This window comes from Ammospiza caudacuta, chromosome 1 (assembly GCF_027887145.1).
Source record: "Ammospiza caudacuta isolate bAmmCau1 chromosome 1, bAmmCau1.pri, whole genome shotgun sequence".
Classification (NCBI taxonomy): Eukaryota; Metazoa; Chordata; class Aves; order Passeriformes; family Passerellidae; genus Ammospiza; species Ammospiza caudacuta.
In genome coordinates, this window is record NC_080593.1 from 131,392,782 (window position 1) to 131,415,264 (window position 22,483).

The 22,483-nt window shown below is 38.6% G+C and overlaps 1 protein-coding gene across 1 annotated transcript in view; it reads left to right on the plus strand.

The window, feature by feature from the left end:
* The first annotated feature begins 275 nt into the window (after positions 1-275).
* The window catches only part of RGS22 (regulator of G protein signaling 22), a 60,088-nt gene continuing 37,880 nt past the window's right edge, over positions 276-22,483 (plus strand). The window contains exons 1-11 of the mRNA XM_058814395.1: positions 276-300; positions 918-946; positions 3,529-3,591; positions 12,181-12,402; positions 16,161-16,246; positions 18,112-18,298; positions 18,744-18,915; positions 19,950-20,213; positions 20,327-20,564; positions 21,110-21,271; positions 22,148-22,319. Coding sequence (XP_058670378.1) covers positions 276-300; positions 918-946; positions 3,529-3,591; positions 12,181-12,402; positions 16,161-16,246; positions 18,112-18,298; positions 18,744-18,915; positions 19,950-20,213; positions 20,327-20,564; positions 21,110-21,271; positions 22,148-22,319 — 1,620 coding nt within the window. The remainder of the gene's footprint in view (positions 301-917; positions 947-3,528; positions 3,592-12,180; positions 12,403-16,160; positions 16,247-18,111; positions 18,299-18,743; positions 18,916-19,949; positions 20,214-20,326; positions 20,565-21,109; positions 21,272-22,147; positions 22,320-22,483) is intronic.

The window sequence follows — 22,483 nt, forward strand, 5'->3', positions numbered from 1 at the left end:
GGCTTCAAGCATCCTCAGATTCCTGCTTCTCAGGTATCTCCTTCGGGACTGTCCTCCCTGAGGGAGCGCGCTGCCGGGCGGGCACTGCCCAGGCCGTGTTTGCAGCGCCATGGCAACGGCGCGGCGGCCACAGGCCCCGGCCGGGCCCGGCGGCCCCGGCGCTGCTCCCGCCGCTCCCCGGTATCTCACCGGGAAGGAGCCGCTCCCGCCGCTCCCCGGCATCTCACCCGGGCAGGAGCCGCTCCCGCCGCTCCCCGGCATCTCACCGGGGCAAGATGCGCTCCAAGAGGCTCACCACCGGTACGTGGCACTGTCCCCGCAGGGCTGGGCCGCCTCCGTGTCGCACGGGGCTCGGGGCCCACGGTGGCGGCCTCAGGTACAGAGACGGTGGCGCAAAGAGGGGCATTTTGAACTGCCGGGTGTAAACCTGCCCGGCAGAACTCCTCGCTCCGAAGAGAGAACTTTGCTCCCCTCAAATGGCATCACTAAAGTCACAATATTCTAGAATGAATGAGAGTTGACTATTCGGGAACACAGTTGGATCTTCTTAGTTTTATCACATGATTTGTAATATTTACTGTTCAAAGCTTTGAGTCTCTGTATTTTCATTAAACCCCCAAGCTTCTAGTTATCAATTTTGCAGAGGAAAGGTGACATGAAGTTAACGGATATGTATAAGAAATAATATATTTAAATAATACTTGATTTTTATTTAAATAATTCTTGTGATAGTTAATCTTTTCATGCACGGGTCAACATTACAGCATGTTCTTAGTTTATTTTATTTCTTCAGACCAAGTTATTTTATTTCAGAATACCCAGGAGGATTGTCATGCCTCACTACTTTTTGTTGTATTGTAGTTGAACCAGATTAACTGTACTGCTTGGATAACATATGATATTTAATATCTTTTCAGAACCTCCATGTATAACAGAAGAAATGTTAGTAAGTATGCTTATAAGGCTTGGTCATTATTTTTATAATGCAGCTATGGAGCAAAAAAAAAGCAAAAAAACATTTTGGAAACCATTGTTTTCTCATTTCTTTTTTTATTTGTAAGTGTAGACTACTGAGCAATTTCTTAAAATTTTGTCAGACAAAATACTTAGTTTGAAAATAATTAGAAAAAAGTAACAGAAGGCTATGGAGAATAAAGATGGAAATGAAAATGAATTAGGATGAAAGAAGGAAACAAACAACTGGAAGATTCAATATGACAGGTTTAACAATTTCCTTACTTTGCCTTTTTTGCTCTTTGCTCATAGCTAATTGTAGGATTTCCCTGATGTTTTTCTTCTTGTTTGAAAGGTATATATATTTGTCTGTTACCTCATAAGAAATGACATGTTTACTGTTACAGCTCAGGTGATGTTTGCCTATTCCCTGTTTTGGATGTGTTTGTAACTTAGTGCCTTTTGGGCACTTCCTGTGTATTTTAAAGTATAAATGTGTAGATATTGCTTTTGGGAATCTCTAGACACTGTTTTATTTATAGTGTTTATTGCCATAAACAGAACCAACAAAAGCACAAGTTTGGAGCAATTTCTAGCACACCTTAACATTCAGTTGCAATTCTAAGACAGCTTTTTCTAGCCATAATTTAGACTGTGCTGCAGGAGAAATGACATGGAAAGAAATGAAACCAAATGCTTTCTGGCACAAAAATCTAAGCTATAGTATTGTACGTGCAACTCCCTAACCTATAATGTGCACATAAGAAAGTGCAACTGACTTTAAATGAAAATAAAGCTGTCTACAAAAATACTCCAAAAACCAAAGGAAAGTATATAATATGTAGATGCAGTAAGCAATAAAGCACACATTAATAATATCATAAGCATTTTATCTATTAATCAAATGCTGTGTTTACATTTCTTGCTGTTTTATGGGACTACAGAGAAATATATCCTTGGAAAATTAAAATCATGTTACCCCCATATTCCTAAAGAGCTTATACTTCAGCCAATAATAAGTTAATTGTTTTTAATAAGTCATTTAATAATATTTTCATCATGTATTATCATATCTAGTCCTATCTTGAGATTCATCCTTGTCAGTGTCAAACCAAACATGAGGCTGAATACAGCTGGTTTCTAATTAATTTCCTTTCCTAATTGTGAAGAATTGATATTTCTAGATTTGATTTCCTATTGACATTAGTAAGAAGATTCTCTGTTAATTTCAAAATGGGTTAGACACTTTGGTGAATTCCCCTATTTAAGCAGCACCCAAACATCTCTAGGTCCATGGCACTGCAGTTGCTTTGACCCATGGGCCTGTGATACATATAAGGCATGAAAGCCTTGCTTTCAGCACTGGCAGCATTTTCCAGGAATGGTCTTGAGCTACCTTGCCTGTGTTGTATTAAGCCACCACAGCAAGTACAAGTGCTAAGGAATAAGTGCTGGCAGACTAGGGCCAGACAAACACCATCAGGCCTAGTCCTGACTTGCCATGCATGCTATCTCACATTTCTTCCTTATCTGAGCACAAGCTATTTGCATTTAGGTTAGACCACTGGGGTTTGGATCAAGATACTGCCTGCCTGTACCCTGTGCATAACATCTCTTTAATGCTATTCCTCATTAGCACAGTTCAATGATACCAACTTCAGAAAGAGAGAAAAGATTTGTGTTGCAACACCTTTGCTGCCATTGGCGAATACATTAAATTTAAGTTCATTCTCCTTGCCGTGCAAGGCTGAAATTATAGAATATTCAGGAAAATGAGACTATTAAATATTATTTGTCTTCATTATACTGAAGATGCATATCTGAAGACCAGTGGAATAATGTTCCAGTTTTACCCTCTGTTGAATTGAAATGGGGATGGTGGAAATACTGAGTCAGTAAAAGTAAGACTTGGAGCCACACTTTTGGATTTGTCAACAGCAAAAATATTCAACTTCTAGTCTACAGTTTTTGTGTCTTGTTAGCAGGATTTAAAATGTAGGCATCAGAAAAGATAGAAAAACACCTGTAGATGCAGTCTTCACTTCTGATCAGGACAACAGGAAGCCTCCCAGTTCTGTCAGATTCAAAGTATGGCATACAATGCTTGCTTGCTGAGCCAAATTACAGGTTATTTTTCTCCCTTTTAGTCCCCGAATATCCCTAAGCAGCAGGGTGAGAGCAGAAGGTGGCCCTGGTGAAATATTATACTCCCTTCTTCCCAAGTGCAAGAGAGAAAGGTACAATGTGGGGAATTTCTAGACTGCTAGCTTATGCACATTTTTTCAAAAGTTTTAGCATCTAGAAGCTGTTTGGTTTATGAAGGCTTTATCTGTAAATTCATTGATAAAGGATTTACCTTCATATGTGCCTTTTAAATTGCTAAGGACCTTAGCAGTGTGCAATGGCTAGAATATAGCAGTGATGCAATGACTATATTCTCAAAAGTGGGAAATAATATTTTGCAAAATCTTCCATGTCATATCTCATAGAAAAAATATTGTTTGAGGCAATAGTGCATTTAAATATTAGTGCAGATTATTACAAGCCATGCTTTGTGGTTTTATCTCTCTATAGGAAGAATGCTTAGCCACAGATGATATGCTTGTCGATTTCTTTAATGAATTTTTGAGTCTTCCGGTAAGTACCTAACAGAAATTCCTTTCAAAATACAAGAAAAGCCTTACTAAGATTAAGAGTAACTTAATTCACCTCGGAAAATTTTATGTTTTGCCATATATCTGCATTTTAATGGTAGCAACTCTTACTGCTCAGTGTTATTATCAGTAAGAATAGCCCAGGCATCTGGACTTCTGGGGGCAGACGTTCTCTTGCTAATTTACAGAATCACAGAATGGGTCATGTTGGAAAGGAGCACGGTGGGTCATCTGGTCCAACATCCCTGCTCAAGCGGGGTCATCCCAGAGCACATGGCACAGATTTACATCCAGATGGTTTTTGACTATCTCTAGTGAGGGGGACCCCACCACCTCTCTGGGCAGCCTGTTCCGGTGCTCAGTCACCCACACAGTAAAGAAGTTCTTCCTTATGTTCTGGTGGAACTTCCTGGGCATCAGTCTCTGCTTGTTGCCTCTTGTCCTATTGCTCAGCACCACTGAGCAGAGCCTGGCATCATCCTCGCTTGAGATACTGATAGACATTGATAAGGCCCCTCTTATTTATCTCTTCTTGAGGCTGAACGTGCCCAGCTCCCTCAGCCTTTCTTCATAAGAAAGTTGCCCCAGTCCCTTAATCACTTTCATAGCCCTCCACTGGACTGCTCAAATGTCTCCCATTGTGCTGAAGGGCCCTTGACTTGCTGGCAGTCCTCTTCCTAATGTACACCAAGCCTTCTTGGCCACAGGGACACACTGCTGGCTCATGGACAGCTTGTTGTCCACCAAGATCCCTAGGTTATTTATTTATTTAAACTTACATAATTAATAATTTATGTATTTAAATCACAGTGCACTAAAATAATATGAATACGAAATGAAAAGGACACATAAATACTTTTTTAAAAGGTGTTCACTTCTATTACAGTGTTACAACATGACAACATAACAAATGTTTGTCCTTTTACAGTTTTCTGGCAATTTCAGTGATTAATTGACATTTTAGCTTAAGAAACAACTCTTTCTCTTCACGGCTTGGAAGGTTTCAAAGTTGGCACTTCCCTCCTCTTCCTCTCCCATCTGCAGCCAGAAGGATGCAGCCTTACCCTGTATTCTGTGTGCTGATCCAGTTACAGTTAGACCATCATACCCAGTACCTTGTATTTAAGCAGTTCTCCTGTATTTTGCTCCTTTTCCCTATCAACTAGCCTGGCTCCCCACACTCTGTTGAGAGTCACATGTACAGTCCTGCTCCCTCAATGTGGCATCCTCATCCAACTTCATCTTAGTAGTCTTGGCCCTGACACCTTACACTCAAAGTCCCTTGCCAGGTGCCACAGGCCTTTCCACAGGGTCACTTGTGGCTCCCACAGCCTGCTCCCCTCCTAAGGCAGTCCACCAGGCCACACTTCAAGAACATGTATCCATTCTACAGCTTGCTTGGTAGGAACCACTGCCAGCATTAGGAGAAAGCAGAATATTTCTTGATGCTCCTTGGACCTCAAAGGAGCTACAAAGTGGCTTGGTGAGGTCACTAATGAAATAAGTTCAGTTGTGATTCATAACTGAATGATTTGGCTTACTTAATTGAACCAGACATAGCTGTCTCTCTAAGCCACATCATAGATTTGTGTAAATGTACACTGCATGGAAATTGTACTACTAAGGATGGTAGAATGGGCTCCTCATTTCAAATTTTAATCCTGAAATAGAATCTGGAGGTATTAACTCCATGTCAGGTGTGAGTTTTGTGCATAGCATCGATACTGACTTTTTTCAGGAGTTCAGTCTTTATGTGCTTTCAACGCACTGCAAGATTCTGAAGAGTATACAAAGCTAGAGAGACACAGATGGAAAAAATCATGTGGTAAGAGGCTGCTTTTTCCCTTTCCCCAACACCTCAACTCCCCCAGCCCCTGCCCCACAGCTGCCTTAGGATATCTGCCTAAATCCAAGCCCAAGTTCTTAGGTTTTAAACCCAGCCTTCTTCCATGTACTAGATTGTTCTTAGCACAGGAGTACTATCCTCCATGCCTTTGCTGCTTATTTGGAAACAATGCTTCTAGTTTTACCCAAATTGCAGAAGATAGAGTGGGTAAGAAGTTCAGCCTTTTTAGTCTCTTGATCTCCTTGGACATACACAAATTTCAGGACATCCGTTACAGGCCAAAATTCTCCTTGGCCTCAGAGGGCTCCTCAGCCCACAGTCCTGGCACAGCTCAGCAGCTCTGAACTGCAGCAATTGTCCAGGCACTCCTGACAGCTCTGGAAGCCCACAGAAAAGAGTTCACAGTCACTCCTGAGTAAACACTGGTTTATGCTGGTAATCTGGTAGGTTTCTAAGATGACGCATGGTCTCTCTTCCACATATTTACATATCTTCATGAAAACAGATGCTCTATTAGCTATTTTTAACTGTAATGTTCTCATAATTGGTTTTATTTTCTCTTTGATATTTTGCTAAGGATTTATCCTCTTCAGGATTAAGTTCTGTTAATACCTTGAGTTCTGTGGTTTGAATACCTTACATTCCTGATTACCCTCTCCTTCTCAGAAGGCTTCTACTAAAACAGTGCATTGAAATTTCCATTGCTTTATTCTTGTTGTGCTTATACACTGTTGCCTGGGAACAGCATTACCCAGGTGTGCTAGTAGTTAGGCAACAAGTTAAACTGAAAATATTGTGAGACTTGATACAAGAAATGAGGGGGAGCATATGCTTATTTTAAGGGACTGCTTCTGCATTGATTTATAATGCACCATTAGCATATGGAAAATTGTATCACTGGGGACTTGCTATAACAGCAGCAGATTTTTAATGTTTTTTTTTTCCTTTGATTTACAGTGTGTCCCTTAAGTGATCCTCTTGTTATAGTGACATTCAGCGTAATCTGACATAAATATCTAGGTACTCCAAAGAGCTATGTACTGTAATAAAGTGTAATTTACAGAAAGTATTTCTGAAACACATAATGCAAAAAACCTCAGGAGGGCACTTGTTGCCAGTAGTGCGGTGATTTCACAGTAGCCGAAACCAATTACATGACACACAAACGAGTTACACCTTCCTTAGTAACTAATGTAAAATGAAAGATTTAAGAGAAACGTTGGCCTGGACACATTTCCATTTCTAGGAGTTCAGGCTAGAATTTGAATCTCTGATCCATGTACTAAAAACATCCAAGGATATGTTTAGTAGGAATGGAAATTCAGGAGTCAGAAGTTGCCATCCAGCTCAGTGTTGAAGGCAAGCACAGTAATGTCAACTTGTTTCTCCTGCACTCTACAAGCTGCTTGCTACTCATTCCATCCCAAGTCCATGCTGGATCTGACCTGTCATTTTCCAGTTACCAGTGATCCTGAGGAAGCCACACTCCTCCTCTTTGCAACCTCAAGGAGTTGTACTGGAGACAGAAGTGCTACCTTGTGCCTGAATTGATGCACATTCAGGAGATGACAATTTGATGGCAAGTCCCTGATTGTTGGTTTCCCTTGCAGCAGAAATCTTCTAAGTGACCATAATTTGATCAACTTTAGATTTGAAGAATATTTATTTTGACATTGTTCTCACTGTAAAGTTCTCCTCCAGGTAGTCTGGGGTCCAGCATTTGGTGCAGGTGATGATTCTGAAAAAAATTAAAGCCTAAGTAATAAAGCTTAGGCCAGTTGGCCTTTCTGAAGAAGAAAGTCCTGAGAACCTAGTGCTGTCATAAATAAAATCTTGCTTGATCTGAGTCACAGATTACAGAAAGGGCTGAAAGCAAAAAAGCAATCCACTCTGCAGCACAGTTCAGGCTCTTCACTGCTTTGAAGATAACTTTGAATAATTCCATGCATCAAATAATCAATTCAAGGCATCAGTGCATGCTCATTAGTTTCCTCTTGTCTTTTCCAGGTGGGAGGAGGGAGGCTGCAGTTGCCAATATAACCTCCCTTTAAAAGGCTTTGATAGAAGTAAGGCCCTACCTGCATGTTATATTGAGGCTTACCCAGCACTAAAACTCACATCATATCTTTGACATTGAAGGAAGCAAACAAAGCATTCCTGACTACATTCCTTATTAATAATATGTTTACTCTAAATGTTCTGCTCTTAATTAGATTGTGATATGTGATTATGTCTTTTGTCTTACTCATCAACAGAAGGGAAATTCTGGACTCATTAAAGTCAGTGGGAGATTTTTCATTGACCATGTGTAGTGTGAATTTTTCCAGATACTTCATAGAGCTGCTTAAATTCTTTTCTGGTGTGGACTCTCACTGACATTTATTTATGATATACATATACCCTTCTTAAGGAAATTTTGGCTATGCTCCTGGATGAGATCTCTATTCACTCCCACCCTTAACCTAAGAAGCAGCCAAGTTGTGGTCATTCTGTTTCTCTTGGGATCAAACTACATTATTTGGGTCTGGGATGTGAACATATTTACACATTTCCTAATTGTATCTGAAGTTGTGTGTATCTGAAAACTGTTAAGAAAGAGAACAGTGAGATTTATATGTCTGATATCCTGGCAACATGATGATGCATGCTGTTTTGGTTTCTGTTATGGGAGGACTGAGAGAAATTTGTCTTCCCTTCAGTTAAGTGTATAACTTCAGGTTTCAGAACTATGTATTCTGTTTATTTTTCAGCTGAAAACCATATTCAATGTGCATTTGACAGCTAAGAAATTTCTTTGCTGTCAAAAAAGTACATGCAATTGTTTATTCATTTAATAGTATTGCTACCACAGTCTGAAAACAGGTTTTTGTTATTTGCTCAGGGATTTTTTCTGAAGCTGAGATTACTACACTGTGTTACGTTGGTAATACTGACTTTGGGAGGAGAATTTCCTGCAAGTGAAACCATTTGCAAAGTCTGTAGATTTCTTATTTGTTGGTATTCTCAAGTCCTTTATCTTATTTGTTGTGCTACATTGACAATGTATGAACCCCAAGCTTCAAGGCTCCTGCCAAACCCGATTTATTTTTTCTTAACATCTTGAGGTATAATTTCTCTGGAGATTTCCCTTTCTATCTTCAAAGCATCAAAAATTGGCTCGAACTAAAGAGAATGGTACACTTAATCTTTGGTTAGTGTATTTTACTTGTCTGTAAAAAGGCAAAAGCACTTGCCAAATGTGGGGTAAGAAAGACATTTCTTAGTATATTAGATTGGCATGGATAATTTTCCCCCTTTCCTTTGTAGTGTAGACTATGATCCACTCCTTAGCATAGGCGTCTTCACTGAAGAGATTCCTCATTATTGCAAGGATGGAATATTGGTCGTGCCATAAACCTCTCTCATTGTCCTGAGAAGTGTTACAGGATTTTACAGTATTTGACTTCCACTGGAAAGGTTTTAAGTTTGCTAAAGGATACTGAAGAGTTTCTTGGTGCATTTTTTTTGTGGCTAATGTAATGTGTGAGAGTGGTTAGACTGAGTGTTTTGCCCCAAAGCTCTTCAGATGCAGAAAGGAAAATGGATTGACTGATCCTCTGTCCTGTGTGAAGGGAAAATGTTTCCTACAAAAAATCAGATTCTGGGGTGGTTTTTTGGGTGTTCCCATTTTATTTTTCTCATAACATTGTCACTTTTATTTTTGTGGTGGTGATAGGTTAAGAAGATTAGGAATTGTCTCTTCTTTTATTATGCTTATAAATACATTCTGATTTATCATTCTAGATTTTTTGAGTAAACAAGCTTCTCCAGAAAGATTTAAATTATTCTAAAATGCTTTTGTATGATAGCTTGAGAGATAGAGAGATGCTCTTTTGGAAACTTCTGATTCATACAGAATCATAGATTACTGCCTGGAAGAGACTTTGAGGAGGTCTGTAGCGTGACTTTCTTCTCAAAGCAAGGTCAGTGCTTTAATACTGACTCCAGGTTGCTTGGCACTTTCTGCAGTTGGTCTTGAAAACCTCTAACAGCTGATTCCTCTCTGGACAGCCTATTCCAGTGCTAATCATCCCAAAATCACCTTTTTTCTTATAATCCAGCTGAGATCTCTGTTGTTTCAGTGTATGACAAGTGGTCTCTTGTCCTCCCACCATACCCCTCCATAAAAAGCCTGGCCTTATCTGTTCAGCCATCTCCTTGTAAATACACTGAGGCTGCTGCTAGTTCTCCTAGAGCTTCTCCCTCAGGGGTGAGTGCTCCAGCCTCTGGCTGTCTCGTGGTCTTCTGATGGACTTGATCAAATATGTGAATATCCTTCTTGTACAGGGGACCCACAACTGGAGCACTATTCCAGATGCATCCTTACTAGTGTCAAGTCTGCTGGCTACTCTCTGACTGATAGAAGAAGTATGCTGCATTTGATGTCCCTGGGGATGAGTAACTACCTCCAAACCTCAAAAGTCTGAACTACAGCCCCCTTTTTCAGTCAAGTATATGGTGTATGAAGCCTAAATCTTCCTATCCCATCAGTGCATGTTCTTTTGCTCCATTAGTATATTTGTCTTATAAATGATTGGTAGTCAGACCCCACCCCAAAACAGCAACACACTTTACATTTTAAAAATTGTCACTAGCATCCATTTCACTACATTAAAATTGCAACAATTTTCTGTTGAGTTAAATGGAATAAGTATCAAAAAATTCCTAAATCTAGAGTATGTTACAAATTATTAAATAAAAGTAGATATATGTGCTAAACTAATACTGTATTTGCTTAGTTTTCAATTTGAAAAATATGAAACTAAAACAATATCATCATGTCTAGTCACAAAGCCTTTTATTATGAAATTTGCATTTTGTTTGCTTTTTTTCCACAAGCAAGAGGATTTCAAATCCTAAGAGACTGAAGTACTTTGTTTCTTAGTGTACTTTCTTCACTTTCTTTGTTTAAAACATGAAGGAATATATAAGGAAGAAAACATTTAAATGCTATTAAGGTTGCAGAGTTAGTCACTTAAAAGCTGGTAGCAGCACAAATTAGGTTTGAAAGTAAATGAAGTGTGCACATAGCAAACTGGGAGGAGGTCTGTGTGTAGGGAAATCTACTGCACATGAAAGGTTTGTTAGATGCTGTTCAGTACATCTGGAAAAAAAAGTACTAAAACCTGCTAAGTGCCCTGGAGAAAACTAATGCCAAAAGAGGCAGAAGGTGTCAGAGAACAAAAACCAATCCATGACTTCAGCTGAAGTTAGGTAACTGAACAGACTCATGCAATTCAGTGCATGGCCCTGCCTGAGCAGTGACGGTCTGATGTCATCGTACACTTAAAGTTCTCACACGCTGTGTGCTTTGCCAGGCTGAGCCTCTACAGTGAGACATTATGGGATAAGTAGGGAATGTTGAAAAAACATATTGCAGCCACATGGTTCAATTCTGGGCATTGCTCTACAAGACATTGATCAACAAGGGGGCTTCAAACAGAAGCAACAAAATAGATGACACTAATATCATTACTTTGGGCTTATACAGGTGTGAAGAAGAATCAAATTGTTCTGTAGTATATTTCTATGTTAGATGTAGCATGTATTTAACATATTTAGAATGTATATGAGTTATGTCTGGGTGCATATATGTGATATATGAAAAAGTTCAAGGAAATTAAAAATACAGTACTTGAACAAATAAAATATTCTTATTAAATGCAGGAGAATGACAACTGTGCAAACACCAGGTGAGATCCTGTCTGGAACAAAGCCAAAATAAGTTTTGGCACTGGGTTTAGGTGTAGCCATAGTTTCCTGAGTACCTAAATACAACATGCCTTGTCATCCAGCTGAGTGCCATGCTGCTTATATACTCTATATAATATAGAGTATATAATGCACATAAGTTCTATATAATCTCCTATTCATAACTGTCATGGGTATTCTCTATGACTTCTGTAAAATCCATCCATGTTTTTCCTCTTCATTTCAAATAAGAGAATTTGAAAGATAGTTTTTCAGGGAAATACCTGATACCAGAGCTTAAAAGATGAATTATGGCTCTGTTTTAGTGTGTACATGTGCAGTGGGGTTTTGTGAGTTGACAAAAGTCACATTTGCATGGCCGAAATTGGAGTACAGTCCATCTCGTCTGTTATACAGTATTTGACTGAACTAGTGATGTACAATAAAATTTGCTACAGGACATGGGTTTTGATAGTTGTCTGACCTACAAGTAACAGTATGGTGACAAACCTTTCCTACATATGAAAATCATCAGATTCATCCTCCTCAAATGAATCTTACATTTAAAAGGTCAGTTTCATTGCTAACATTTTCATGCCTTGATTGTTGATAATAACAAATGGGAGAATAATACTGTAGATCTGATCCTGTAGGTGAGTACTTCTCTGTAGGACAGTTAGTAAAGTCACAGTTAATTATATATTCTAGACTTCATGTACTGAATCAATTATTTGCATGTGAAAAAGAATGGTCTGTGATCTAGATGAATTCAATTCTTGACAATTAGGCATTGCTGAAATAAAAAGGTAGGAATGCTTTGGAAAGCTATACAGCAAAAACAAGAATGCAGAAAAATTACTATTTCAGGCCCAAAGAGAAAGAAGCCTCATAATGCAATTTTCTATTCTGTAGGATGCCTCTATATCATAAAAAGTAATTTGTTAAATGACAGTTGCCTTATTACAGTACCATAAACCTTCCTAATTTCTTTTGTAGACTTTTGCCCAGCCAGTGAAGTTTAACTCTGATGCTGGGGCTTTTGAAGTAGTTAATGATGCCCCACAACGCCTGGAAAGCCAGCCGAAAAATATTCTACATGATCAAAAACCTCCAAGCCCCATTTATGATGTTCTAAGCAAGGAAAAGAATGATGGGCAGCTCTCCAAAATGCACACTGCTTCTTCAACCTTCAGTATTGATCCAAATTGCAACACTATGGTAAGCATCTTATGGACCCTGAGTTTATATTTAGATCTTAATATAGAGATACTGGCAATCATTATTGTTGTGTTTGGCTTGGTAGCTTGGGAAAAATGTTAATTTATGTTAGGAAAACATAATGATGGGCCAAATTATGCCCTGTAATGCACATGTGTCTAGCAGACAAGTGAATGGAATTACAGATGCACATCCTGTAGCACAGAATTTTGAAGATTCTGTAGGGCAGGGTTCAGCTGTGTGGTCTGAATACTTTTTAATATTAAAAGAAAAAATATTATGACAACAGTTACTTTACTAGTGATCCCTGGAATGTGCAAATTGACTGAAACTAATGCAGCTCAGTCTTTCCTTATTAATTAATTTCCTTGTGTGGCTATGAGCTCATCTGTGGTCTGGCAACACATAAGTCTCTCTTCCATTAATTCCTAAAGGATTTACATGGTTAGCATCAATTTCAATGGCCAGAAAAAATAATCTTTGGCAAGAAGAGAGCTAAATTAATGGAAAGATGGGTTGGAATTTAGGAAAAAAAAATCTGTTTTCAGGCTTGCTTAGACAGTATCAGTTTTGGTATTCTCACCTGCTTATCTCCAGGGCCATCTTCAGCACCAAATTAGGCAGGTTAAAATCTGCTGTTGAAGCATCTTATTCACCTGGGAGAATACAAGTCGGTGTAATTTGACATGGGATTTTACCTTTAAACAACAGGTTTCAAGTACAAAAAAAAAGTTTCACTGGGATGCTTGGTTTATTCCTTTCTTTCTTATTTTGCATGGATGTGACTAACATGTCTTCATTTCCTTTTATTCAAGGCCAGTATAAGGTCTTGCTCCATTTTTTTCAGTGCCTGCTCAAAATTATGTCACAGCTGGAAAGCTGAGAGAAAAGCAGGGAGTTGTAACAGACCACTGCTTTTCCCAGTATAAGATTAATGATTTTTAGAAAAGAAAACAGTGTTGAGAGAGGTCAAAAGGCAATGATGTTTAACAAAGTGATACTAATGTGATACTGCAATTATCTGCATTTAAACTGGACAAATGATACAAAAGGACAAGGCTCACAGACATCCCTACCATGTTAAATAATAATTTTCACAAATACTTTGCTTGAGAGCACAAAAGCAGAAGAGCTGTTCTTGATTTCTTATTTGTTCTCTCAATATTAAACTGAGGAAATGCTGTGTGTTTGTGCAAGTGTGCCTTACATTGCTCTCTGGGCTAACCTCCCATCATTACCACTGTAGATGGCCTTTCTTGAGCAATTCAAAGCCATTTCACTATTATGTTCTTATTTCATGTGGTCTGGAGAAACAGGGCTTCAGTATTATTTAAGATTCCATTTCTTTCCCTGGGATGTTTTCCATAGATGGGAAGCATTACAGCCTTTTGAGGAACAAAATGCCTCAGTACCCTTTCTTCTCCTTTTGGGGCAAAAGGGTGATAGTTCTTCTTATTTTTGATTCCTCCTTTACTTGATGGGTAACTTAGATGCCTCATCCAGTTCAGCTTGACATCTCAAGTCTGAGCTGGAGCAAAATGATCTGTGAAACAGTTTGTCTCAAATGGTTACTGCAACTACACAGGGTGAAAGAAGTCAGCTCCATTCATTGCACTACAGTGACTGCACCAGGAGAAACCACCCCAGAACAACTCTGTCAAGTAGTTCTGTTCAAATCAAGTAGGATTTGATCTTTCAGTTGTCAGGTGATGCTGTCTGCTTTGCTTTGACTGCCTTCACAGGAACTAAAGAGATTGAGAGTTGTTTTTAAATGTTACATTGATTACAAAAAGTCACCTTGAGTGAACATCACTGGCAGGTTACTTATGAAAAGGAGTTATGACTGGAAAATCCTAGTAGGCCTTTCAGGCTATGGCCTGAATTTAAACACATCTTGGCTAAGAAATACACACAGTGGTATTTTTCTCTGTATTTTACTTCCCTCTCAGATTGTTACAAATTTACAGATAAGCAAAAGTTTTCTTCATGTGTGTTTGCACGTTTGCAAATCATTGATATGGAAGTAAGTATCTTCTAATCCAAAGTCAATGTCATGGTGTGAAATACATTGAGAAAAAAAATCTGTGGACTTGTGTAAAATAGATCACAACTATGGAAAGAAACTGGCTGGCATCCCACATACCTTACTTCAGAGAAACCCCAGTTCAGCAAAGCACTTAAGTATGTTTTTAACTTTAATCAAGGGAAGTTAAACACATGCTTAAACTTAAACACGTGCGAAAAGCTTTGCTGGATTGAGTCCTAGCAAGGTCTGAGGCTGATTGGGTAAAGAAACTAACCAAGGTAACAAACTCCATCAGATTAAATGTAGCAACTTTCTCTGGGGATGAGGAAAGAATAGAAATTTTTTCCTTCTGATATGACATATAATTTTGTGTACCAGCTATGTACAGACGTGAGCATGTTATGAATCATTCAGATAAAAAACTGGGCTGTAAGTCAGTAAATGCATAAATATTAAATGCCAAAATAAAGAAACTATCTTCTGTGTTTCAAAAAAACTTGTCAATTGCCAAGAAGAAGCATACACTGTGTGGTTGGGAGTAATTAGTCTCCATCTCCACAAAATTACATTGTATGAGCCACTGCCAACATAAGCTTTCCATATTTTGAAATATTTTCTTCTCTCTAAATGAAACCACCCACTTTCTGAGTAATTCAGATTTTTTTAATCCCCTACAGATACGTATGAGGCAGAAATAACCCTTGCCCCGAATGGAATATTAGCTCATGGAAAGAAAATTCAAGCTGTGATCTACATAAACTGGTTACCTGATATAACAAGTAGTATCCATCCTTGCCCAAACTTCACCTGTTTTTATGGACAAGGGTAGTTACTACATTCTTCAAAATAATTACTCTCGCCTTCAGTAAAAGGAAAAATGCATCTCAGATGAATAAAATAGGTCATCCCCTAAGAGTGGAAAAAGTACACTATTAAAAAAATACTAGGAAGGGCTGTACGTAATTTCTAAGGGAAGCAGCTATGGATCGTTGTGGCCATAGTCAGAGATCTTACTCTTACTTCATTGGAACTAGCAGTCTCCGTGTAACTTGCTGCTCAACATTTCCCTTTCACCCCCCAAACTACTCCTTGGAGGCCCCTCTCTTTCTGCTTCAATGAGGCACTGAAGCTTAAACTGCCTGAGCAGAAATTTGTTGTGGCCCCAGGTGATACCAAGCGTGGGTTTCCACTATGAGAATTACTGTGTACAATGCAGTTATGCAGTGATCCAACACATAAAAGCATGAGAGGTGATAACTAATTGGATTTCTATTTGTTTTATTTTGGTTTTATTTTCCAGAGCTTTCTCATTATGAAAGTATAACTTAATTTAAGGTTCTTTACTCTTCAAATTTTTGAGGAAAAATAATATCTATTATTTATAAAATGTGTCAAAGTCAGAAAGCAGCAGTTTCCTGCTGCAGAAATTTTTTGTGCATGTAATTTGCATTTGAAATTGTGCAGTAAAAGAATGATTCATGCACGCATTATTTCTGAAGAAAAACCACTCATGATTTGTTACAAAATTTGAACTCTTAATAGGTGAAATCAGGTTTAGATCTTCTTAGCTTTTAATAGGAAAGTAATTTTTCCAGCGTAAAGGTGATGTTCATTCTGTATTTGTTTTCCTGAGACAATGCTTCTGTAGAAGGGGGATGTAGAGAATCAGTTAAGTGGCAAGTTAGTCAAGAAAGTAAAGAATTGCAAAAATTTGGCATTTCTTTTTTAATAGCAACTTGATCAAGAACAAGCAATTGAGTGGATTAAGAAAGAAAGGCTTCCAGCGTTTCTAGAAAGTGACTGTTACTTTGAATACAGGTATTGCAATCTTTTATGCTGTCTTTTATTTATAAATTTTTACATTTTCCTCTTTTGTTTAATAAATCTCCGTAGTATTCTTAAAGTGGTTTTGCCCTCTCTTGTCCTGTTCTCTTTATTGTAATGTTTTATTGACCTGGATAAAGTTAGTGACTTTTTTCACTCATGCTTTTATTTTCCTTGACCATGAATTACATCCTATACTACACCATTACAAAGAGGGTAAGAATGGGATTTACTGATTTCTAAATCTCTGTACCTCAGAGAAGTCATGTTAGCAATGCATCTTTTGCTAATAAATATGTAAGCCATATAAGTAGAAGTTACAAGTCTATGAAATTAATTTGGAAAAAACAGGAAGTGTTTTTTATTTTAATTATTAGTCTAGTGTCTTTGGGGCCTCTGTCAGAGTTTAACAAAGTCCTCTGTGGGATGCCATGGCGTAGCTGGATGATTTACTGTTAAAAACTTGCAATGTTTTTCCAGATGTCCATTCAGCAGATGTTCAGGAGATCTAGTGTGCATTTTTGGGAAGACCTACCTCTATATCCCTTAAGGCTGTGTCTAGATGCAGATGATTGTAGCATATTTTAGGGGTCCAAAAGGAGAGGCAGCCTGGAAATATGGTTCACAAAACTCATATTTGCTGATTGTAATGGCAAAGTGGCTACTGGGGTATAGACTTATACATTTAAAAAATGTAAAATGTTTTTTATTTTTGATAACCTGGAAACCGCACCTAAGTTCAAGGGGGAAAAGTGTGCAAAGAACAAGCAAACTGTGAGAGTGCTGAATTATACCTTTGTTAACAGCCTGCTTTACACATATCTTGGCCCCATGAAACAATAACTTTGATCTTCTGCTATAGCAAACTGTTTGATTAAGCAGAGTTACCAAGAGAATTGCATAAAACCATCTTTAAGCATGTACCTAATTTCAACTGACATCAGCAGTTCAAGCTGCTTTTCTGAATCAGAATCAAGGTAAGTTCAGATGTGAAGATGAAGACACCCTAACTCTAGAAATAAATTGTAATTGGTCTCCAATAGTGGGCACAAATAAAACTGAGCATTCACTTGGTTGTAGGCTCAAGTGTAGGCTTCATCTTCCCTTCACATGTGACTTGGTTGGCTTTGTACTTGTTTCTAACTTAACTAAGTTCTGCCCAGTTCTTGGGGCCAGAGCATCCTCACTGTTGTCATGTGGTTCTAAAATTGCCTTTCCTGAACACTGCAATATGTTCACACTAACACAGAGTAGCACTTGTGAACTGTTCTTTGGAACAGTACTTTGGAATCCCTATAGGGCGGCCAGCTCAACACAAGAGTGCCAGCTGTCTTGTTCTCAGCTGCAAGTTCCATCAGTGTAATCAGTGCTGTGGCATTCCTGCTGGAAGTCTGCTTCTGTCAGGACCTGGAGGTGTAGTCTTTGGTAGTGATACAGAACTTCTGCAGTCTGGGAAAACAGTTCAATTTTAGTGAACAAAATGTTCAAGGGAATCTTGGCAGGGCTTGGAACTGCAGAGATAAATGCAAAATCCTGAAAGAAGTGTACTGGTAAAGCTTGGTAATGCAAGTAGGGCACTATTGTGTGCTGGTGAGTTGTGCAGTGCAGTAGTGGCATTTACAGATGTGACAGCTGTTGAAGGCTGAAATAATACCTAGCTGGATTGATACCTGTGGGCCCCTTCCAAATCAAGATATTCTATAATTCCATTATTCTATGAAAAAAGCATCATGAAGTTCTCTGTAACCATTTTTTTAGATAGACAGTTTTTTAAAATTGCCAGTTCTTTGAGGAAATTACCTGTTTCTCTGATTAAAAGCTAAAATTAATTATTTTCTTGTCTCAACATTTAATTTCAGACTAGCTAAATTGATATCACAAGTAGAATGGAGCAAGACTGGCATTAATTTCATTATAGATAGTGACTACTCTCCCTGGATAAGGATAAGGAAGCAAAGCCCAAGTTCTCCCTCTCCTGAGGTGGAGGAGGATGACTCTTCGTTGACTTCATTGACTATGAAGAAGTTCTATGTATCACTTGGCGAGGTAAATTAAACATATTTAGTAGGTTTAACATCAAGATAGATTGAATGAATTGGGTAGAATTATTTTAACCGAGGTCACAATCTAATGGGACAACTGACTCTTGAATAACCTAGTCTAGTGCCAAAGGGTTGGAAATAGATGATCTTCAAGGTCCCTTTCAACCTACACCATTTTCTGGTTCTCTGATCCTCGAAATAGCTTTTATATTCAAAGTTTTTTTATACTATAGAAGAAGGTTGATGAGTTGTAATACAACTTAAACAGAAGCTCAACTCATACAAGTATGCTCAGCTACTGTCACACACCTCTCTGCATTGGGAACTATCCTTACAGAAATCTACACAAACAGACTGCACAGAATTCCTATGGACAGTAAGCTGTAGCTCTCAGAAATATGACAATAAACAGAGAAATTTTAATTGTTCTATGAAACTTCTTTTCCTAGGCTACAGTTTCTCAGGTAAAGGATTGGTTTACCTTGGCAAAACAAGGTGGTTCTGTGAAAACAACCGATTCATATACGCATCCTGTAGTTTCTAGTAAAATACAAGATACTCAGCATTTGCCTGGGCAGCATAAAAGAGATGAATCATTGCCTGGAAAAGGTCCCCTTCTGGGTAAGTAATGAGTTCAGAGGGGTTACATAACCCTGTGGTTGGTAACACAGCTCAGACTAGCTGGAAAGGAAAGGCCTTCTAAGGAATTATTGCTAACTCCACTTGTTACCTTCTGAGTATCACATGGCATCTGAGGCTTCAGACAGGCAATTGTTTCTTTCCATAGCTACAACATTAAGTGAAAGTTTGATCTAGTAGCCAACTAATTTTGTGATAGTAGTAGTTTCTTTTCTTACACATTTCTGTCTCATAGAAATCTGTAAGTTTCAGTTGAGTTGTTCTGGGTTTTTTTGGGGGGGAGAGGCATTCATATGTTTTGAAAGACTTTCTTGTCTGGATTCTTTGGGTATTTGATAGCATATGATGTGTTTCAGCCATCTTCTTAGGGTGTTTATGTTGGGCACTTAAAGGTCTTTTGGCTGCCAACTTTTATGAATCTTGTAAGATGTAATCATTTGGAATCCTGTCTATCTTCAAATTTATTTGAAATTGTTCGGCAAGTTCCAGAGGTTCTGGGAGAGAAAATACAGATGCACATATGGACATATACCTCATTGCACAGCCTTGCTTCTGCTTTTTACACAGTAGCAAGAGGAGGAGAAGCCTCAGCTCATATGTTAGGAGCTTCCTCTCTTTCCATTCTCAGAGATGTATCTCTTTCCCTAATTGCCTTAGGTCCTGAGAAATGATTCTCCATGTTTCACTTCATAGACCTGTGTCAAGAGGCTGTGATTTTTCTTTGTCAAGTGAAAACGAGAAATAGTTTAGAATTAAGAAAAGATATTTAAAATCACACTGACTTTTATGTTAATATCAACACATTTTGCCATATATAGTTAGGAAATTATGTAATTGCGGAGCAGGGAATCTCTCTGCCATGTTCCTAATCCAAGTGTCTGTCTGTGACAGTGGCCAGCACTGGTTAGATGTGGCTTATTTTCAGAGGAAGTTGAAGGGAATGTCTGACTAGTTAGGCAAAGAAGCAGGTTACCTGTCTAAGGAATGCCACAAACAGAGTTTCCTTTCCCTTTCAGGGCCAGCATCTGCAGAAGCCAATGTTACCAGTGAGAGGTCCAGAGGGGCTGAGGAGGTCTACTCTGTGGCCGTTGCTGAAGCTGTCTCCCACACGCGGTCAAGAGTTTATGTACACCCAAAATGGCACAGTGCAGCAGAAGAGGAAGATGAACAGGGAAGCACAACTTCTCAGACAATGGAAGAATTCACACCAATATCCTCTCAAAATGCAATGAAGGAACCCATTTCAGAGCTGACCCTCCCGTCAGCTGCTGACATTGAAAGTAACGTGAAGTTCCACAAAACAGCCTGAAGTGTTTACACACAAGCTAGTGAATAATGAATTTGCTCATGGTGCTGCAGTCACTCTTTAACCTAAGTTCTTCTCTACTTACAGCCTTAGATTGCAAGGAAGATGAAAGAAAACAAGGAATCTTAAGTCCAAGTTCTGAAAGTGTTGGGCCAGACAGCAGGGCTGCCTGGTGTCTTAGTCACGGGACGTACGACACTGGTAACAGACACGAGTTTGAAAGATTCAAGAAATTCATTAAAGGAACACTTGGGGAGAGGTACTGGTGGCTCTGGATGGATATTGAAAGACTAAAGGCTCTTAAGAACACTACAAGGCAACAAAGGTACTTCCTGTTATTTAACAGTTATTCCCATTGCTTTAATACTTGTAACCTGGAGAGATGAATGCAGGTTTTGAGATTTCAGAGTAAATTGTAATGTCTGAGTAAACAGACACAATTAATGTGTGTCCTGACAAGATTTGGAATGACTCTACTGAAGCTGATAAAACTCTTTTTGCAGAGTCATGTTTGCAAGGCTTACATGAAGTCAGAATCATATTATTAAGGCTGTGTTAGAAAGAGATTTGGAAAACAGATTGCAACAGAAAGAACCTAAAGAATAAAAGAAATTAAATTCACGAGTAGGACATCAGTATAACAAACTCCATTAATGAAAGATCCTGCTGGATTCACATAGTCTATTTTATAGCACTATACATTTTGTCTTATACACAACCTGTCTCTAATTTGTGAAAAAAATATTTTGGCTTCTGCCACTTGCAGTTAAAAACATGTTACATGGCAGCAGCTTAAGCAGTAGGATAAATTGTACTCAGTTCTGTACAGCATTTGATACATGTTTATGTGACTATTTTTGTTGACTGCAGGCAACTCAGTAAGATGAAAAAACTGTACCTGCTGAGCAGTGGAGACTATTTCCTCAGTTCAGAAGTGTTGCTCAGACTTGAGCTACTGCATGGAGATCAGTGGAATATAATGCATTTAAGACGGATTCAGCCTGAAGTAGTGAAACCACTACTTCTTTACTGGTATGAAGAAATGGACATGAAATAAAATTCTGTCCATTTTCTTTGATAAGCCTATTATTTCATGCCACTTATACCAGTGCAATTGTTAGAAACAATGTCAGTGTAAGTACTAGCACATTAATTTTTGGCTGAGCCTAAACTGCATTGCAATCTGCTGAGAAGCCTGGTAGATCTGCTTTAATAAGCCATTGTCATTTTTCTACCAGAGAATCTGAGCTGCTTTGTGGATCTCTGCCTTGGGTTAAAGTTAAAATTTAGTCTGCAGGACAGGGAAACTCTTCCAGGCACAGTAGGTTAATTCTGTCCTAACCTGTTCCCCATACTACCCTTCCCAAGTTCTGAGGATGCTCTGTGTATATGCCTTCATGGGATTTGAGCCTGAGACTTTACTGTTCAATGCCTGTCATACAAAATGCCTTTTACATATTGACAGCTTGAGTGAGGATATAAAATCTAACCTATTTCCAAAATATGGGCTAAATTTTTGAAGATGTTCTCTCCTCCCCAAGGGGGTTCAACAAATTCTAGGCATAAGCCTGGAATTATGGATCCTCACATGAGTTGTGGTCTCTGTCCTGGCCTACAATCCTTTCCTATGCTTTGCTGTAGGATGGATGGGGCATACCTTCCTGCATACTGATAGAAGGGTTTGTAATGGTGCAGAATTTGCAACTTAAGTTTACTTATGTGTAGTCTGCTTTTAGATTTGGAAGCATGCAGTATCTAAACACACCTTTGACAGTAACTGATTTTTAATCCTAGGTGCATATAGCACCATGTCTTGGTACAGTAAACAACGTCACTGAAAAAAACTGCTAAACAGCCCATTGTCTCATTACTTTGGAAAGTTCTACTTATTAGCTTTTTTCTCCCTAGGGGTCCCAGATTTTGTGTCACTCATTCAACAGCAATAGATGCTGCCAGTGCAAAACTGAAGTTTTGGCACACATGTCAAGAGAGGCCAAGAATGGATGTTGATCCTTTCCCACAAATAGTATCATTGTTGCCATTGACCCAAAAGTCTGACCTACCACCTTCCCTTCTTCAGGTAAGTAGGATCACAACATTGGAAAACAAAGCTTTTTCCTGCCAAAAATAATGACAAAACTCCTTGAATTCAATGGAACAAGAGAAAGGTTTTTAAGTAAATATTTAGCCAGCTGATATATTGAAGATGGTTACATATAAAAATGCAATAAAATTTCATTATAC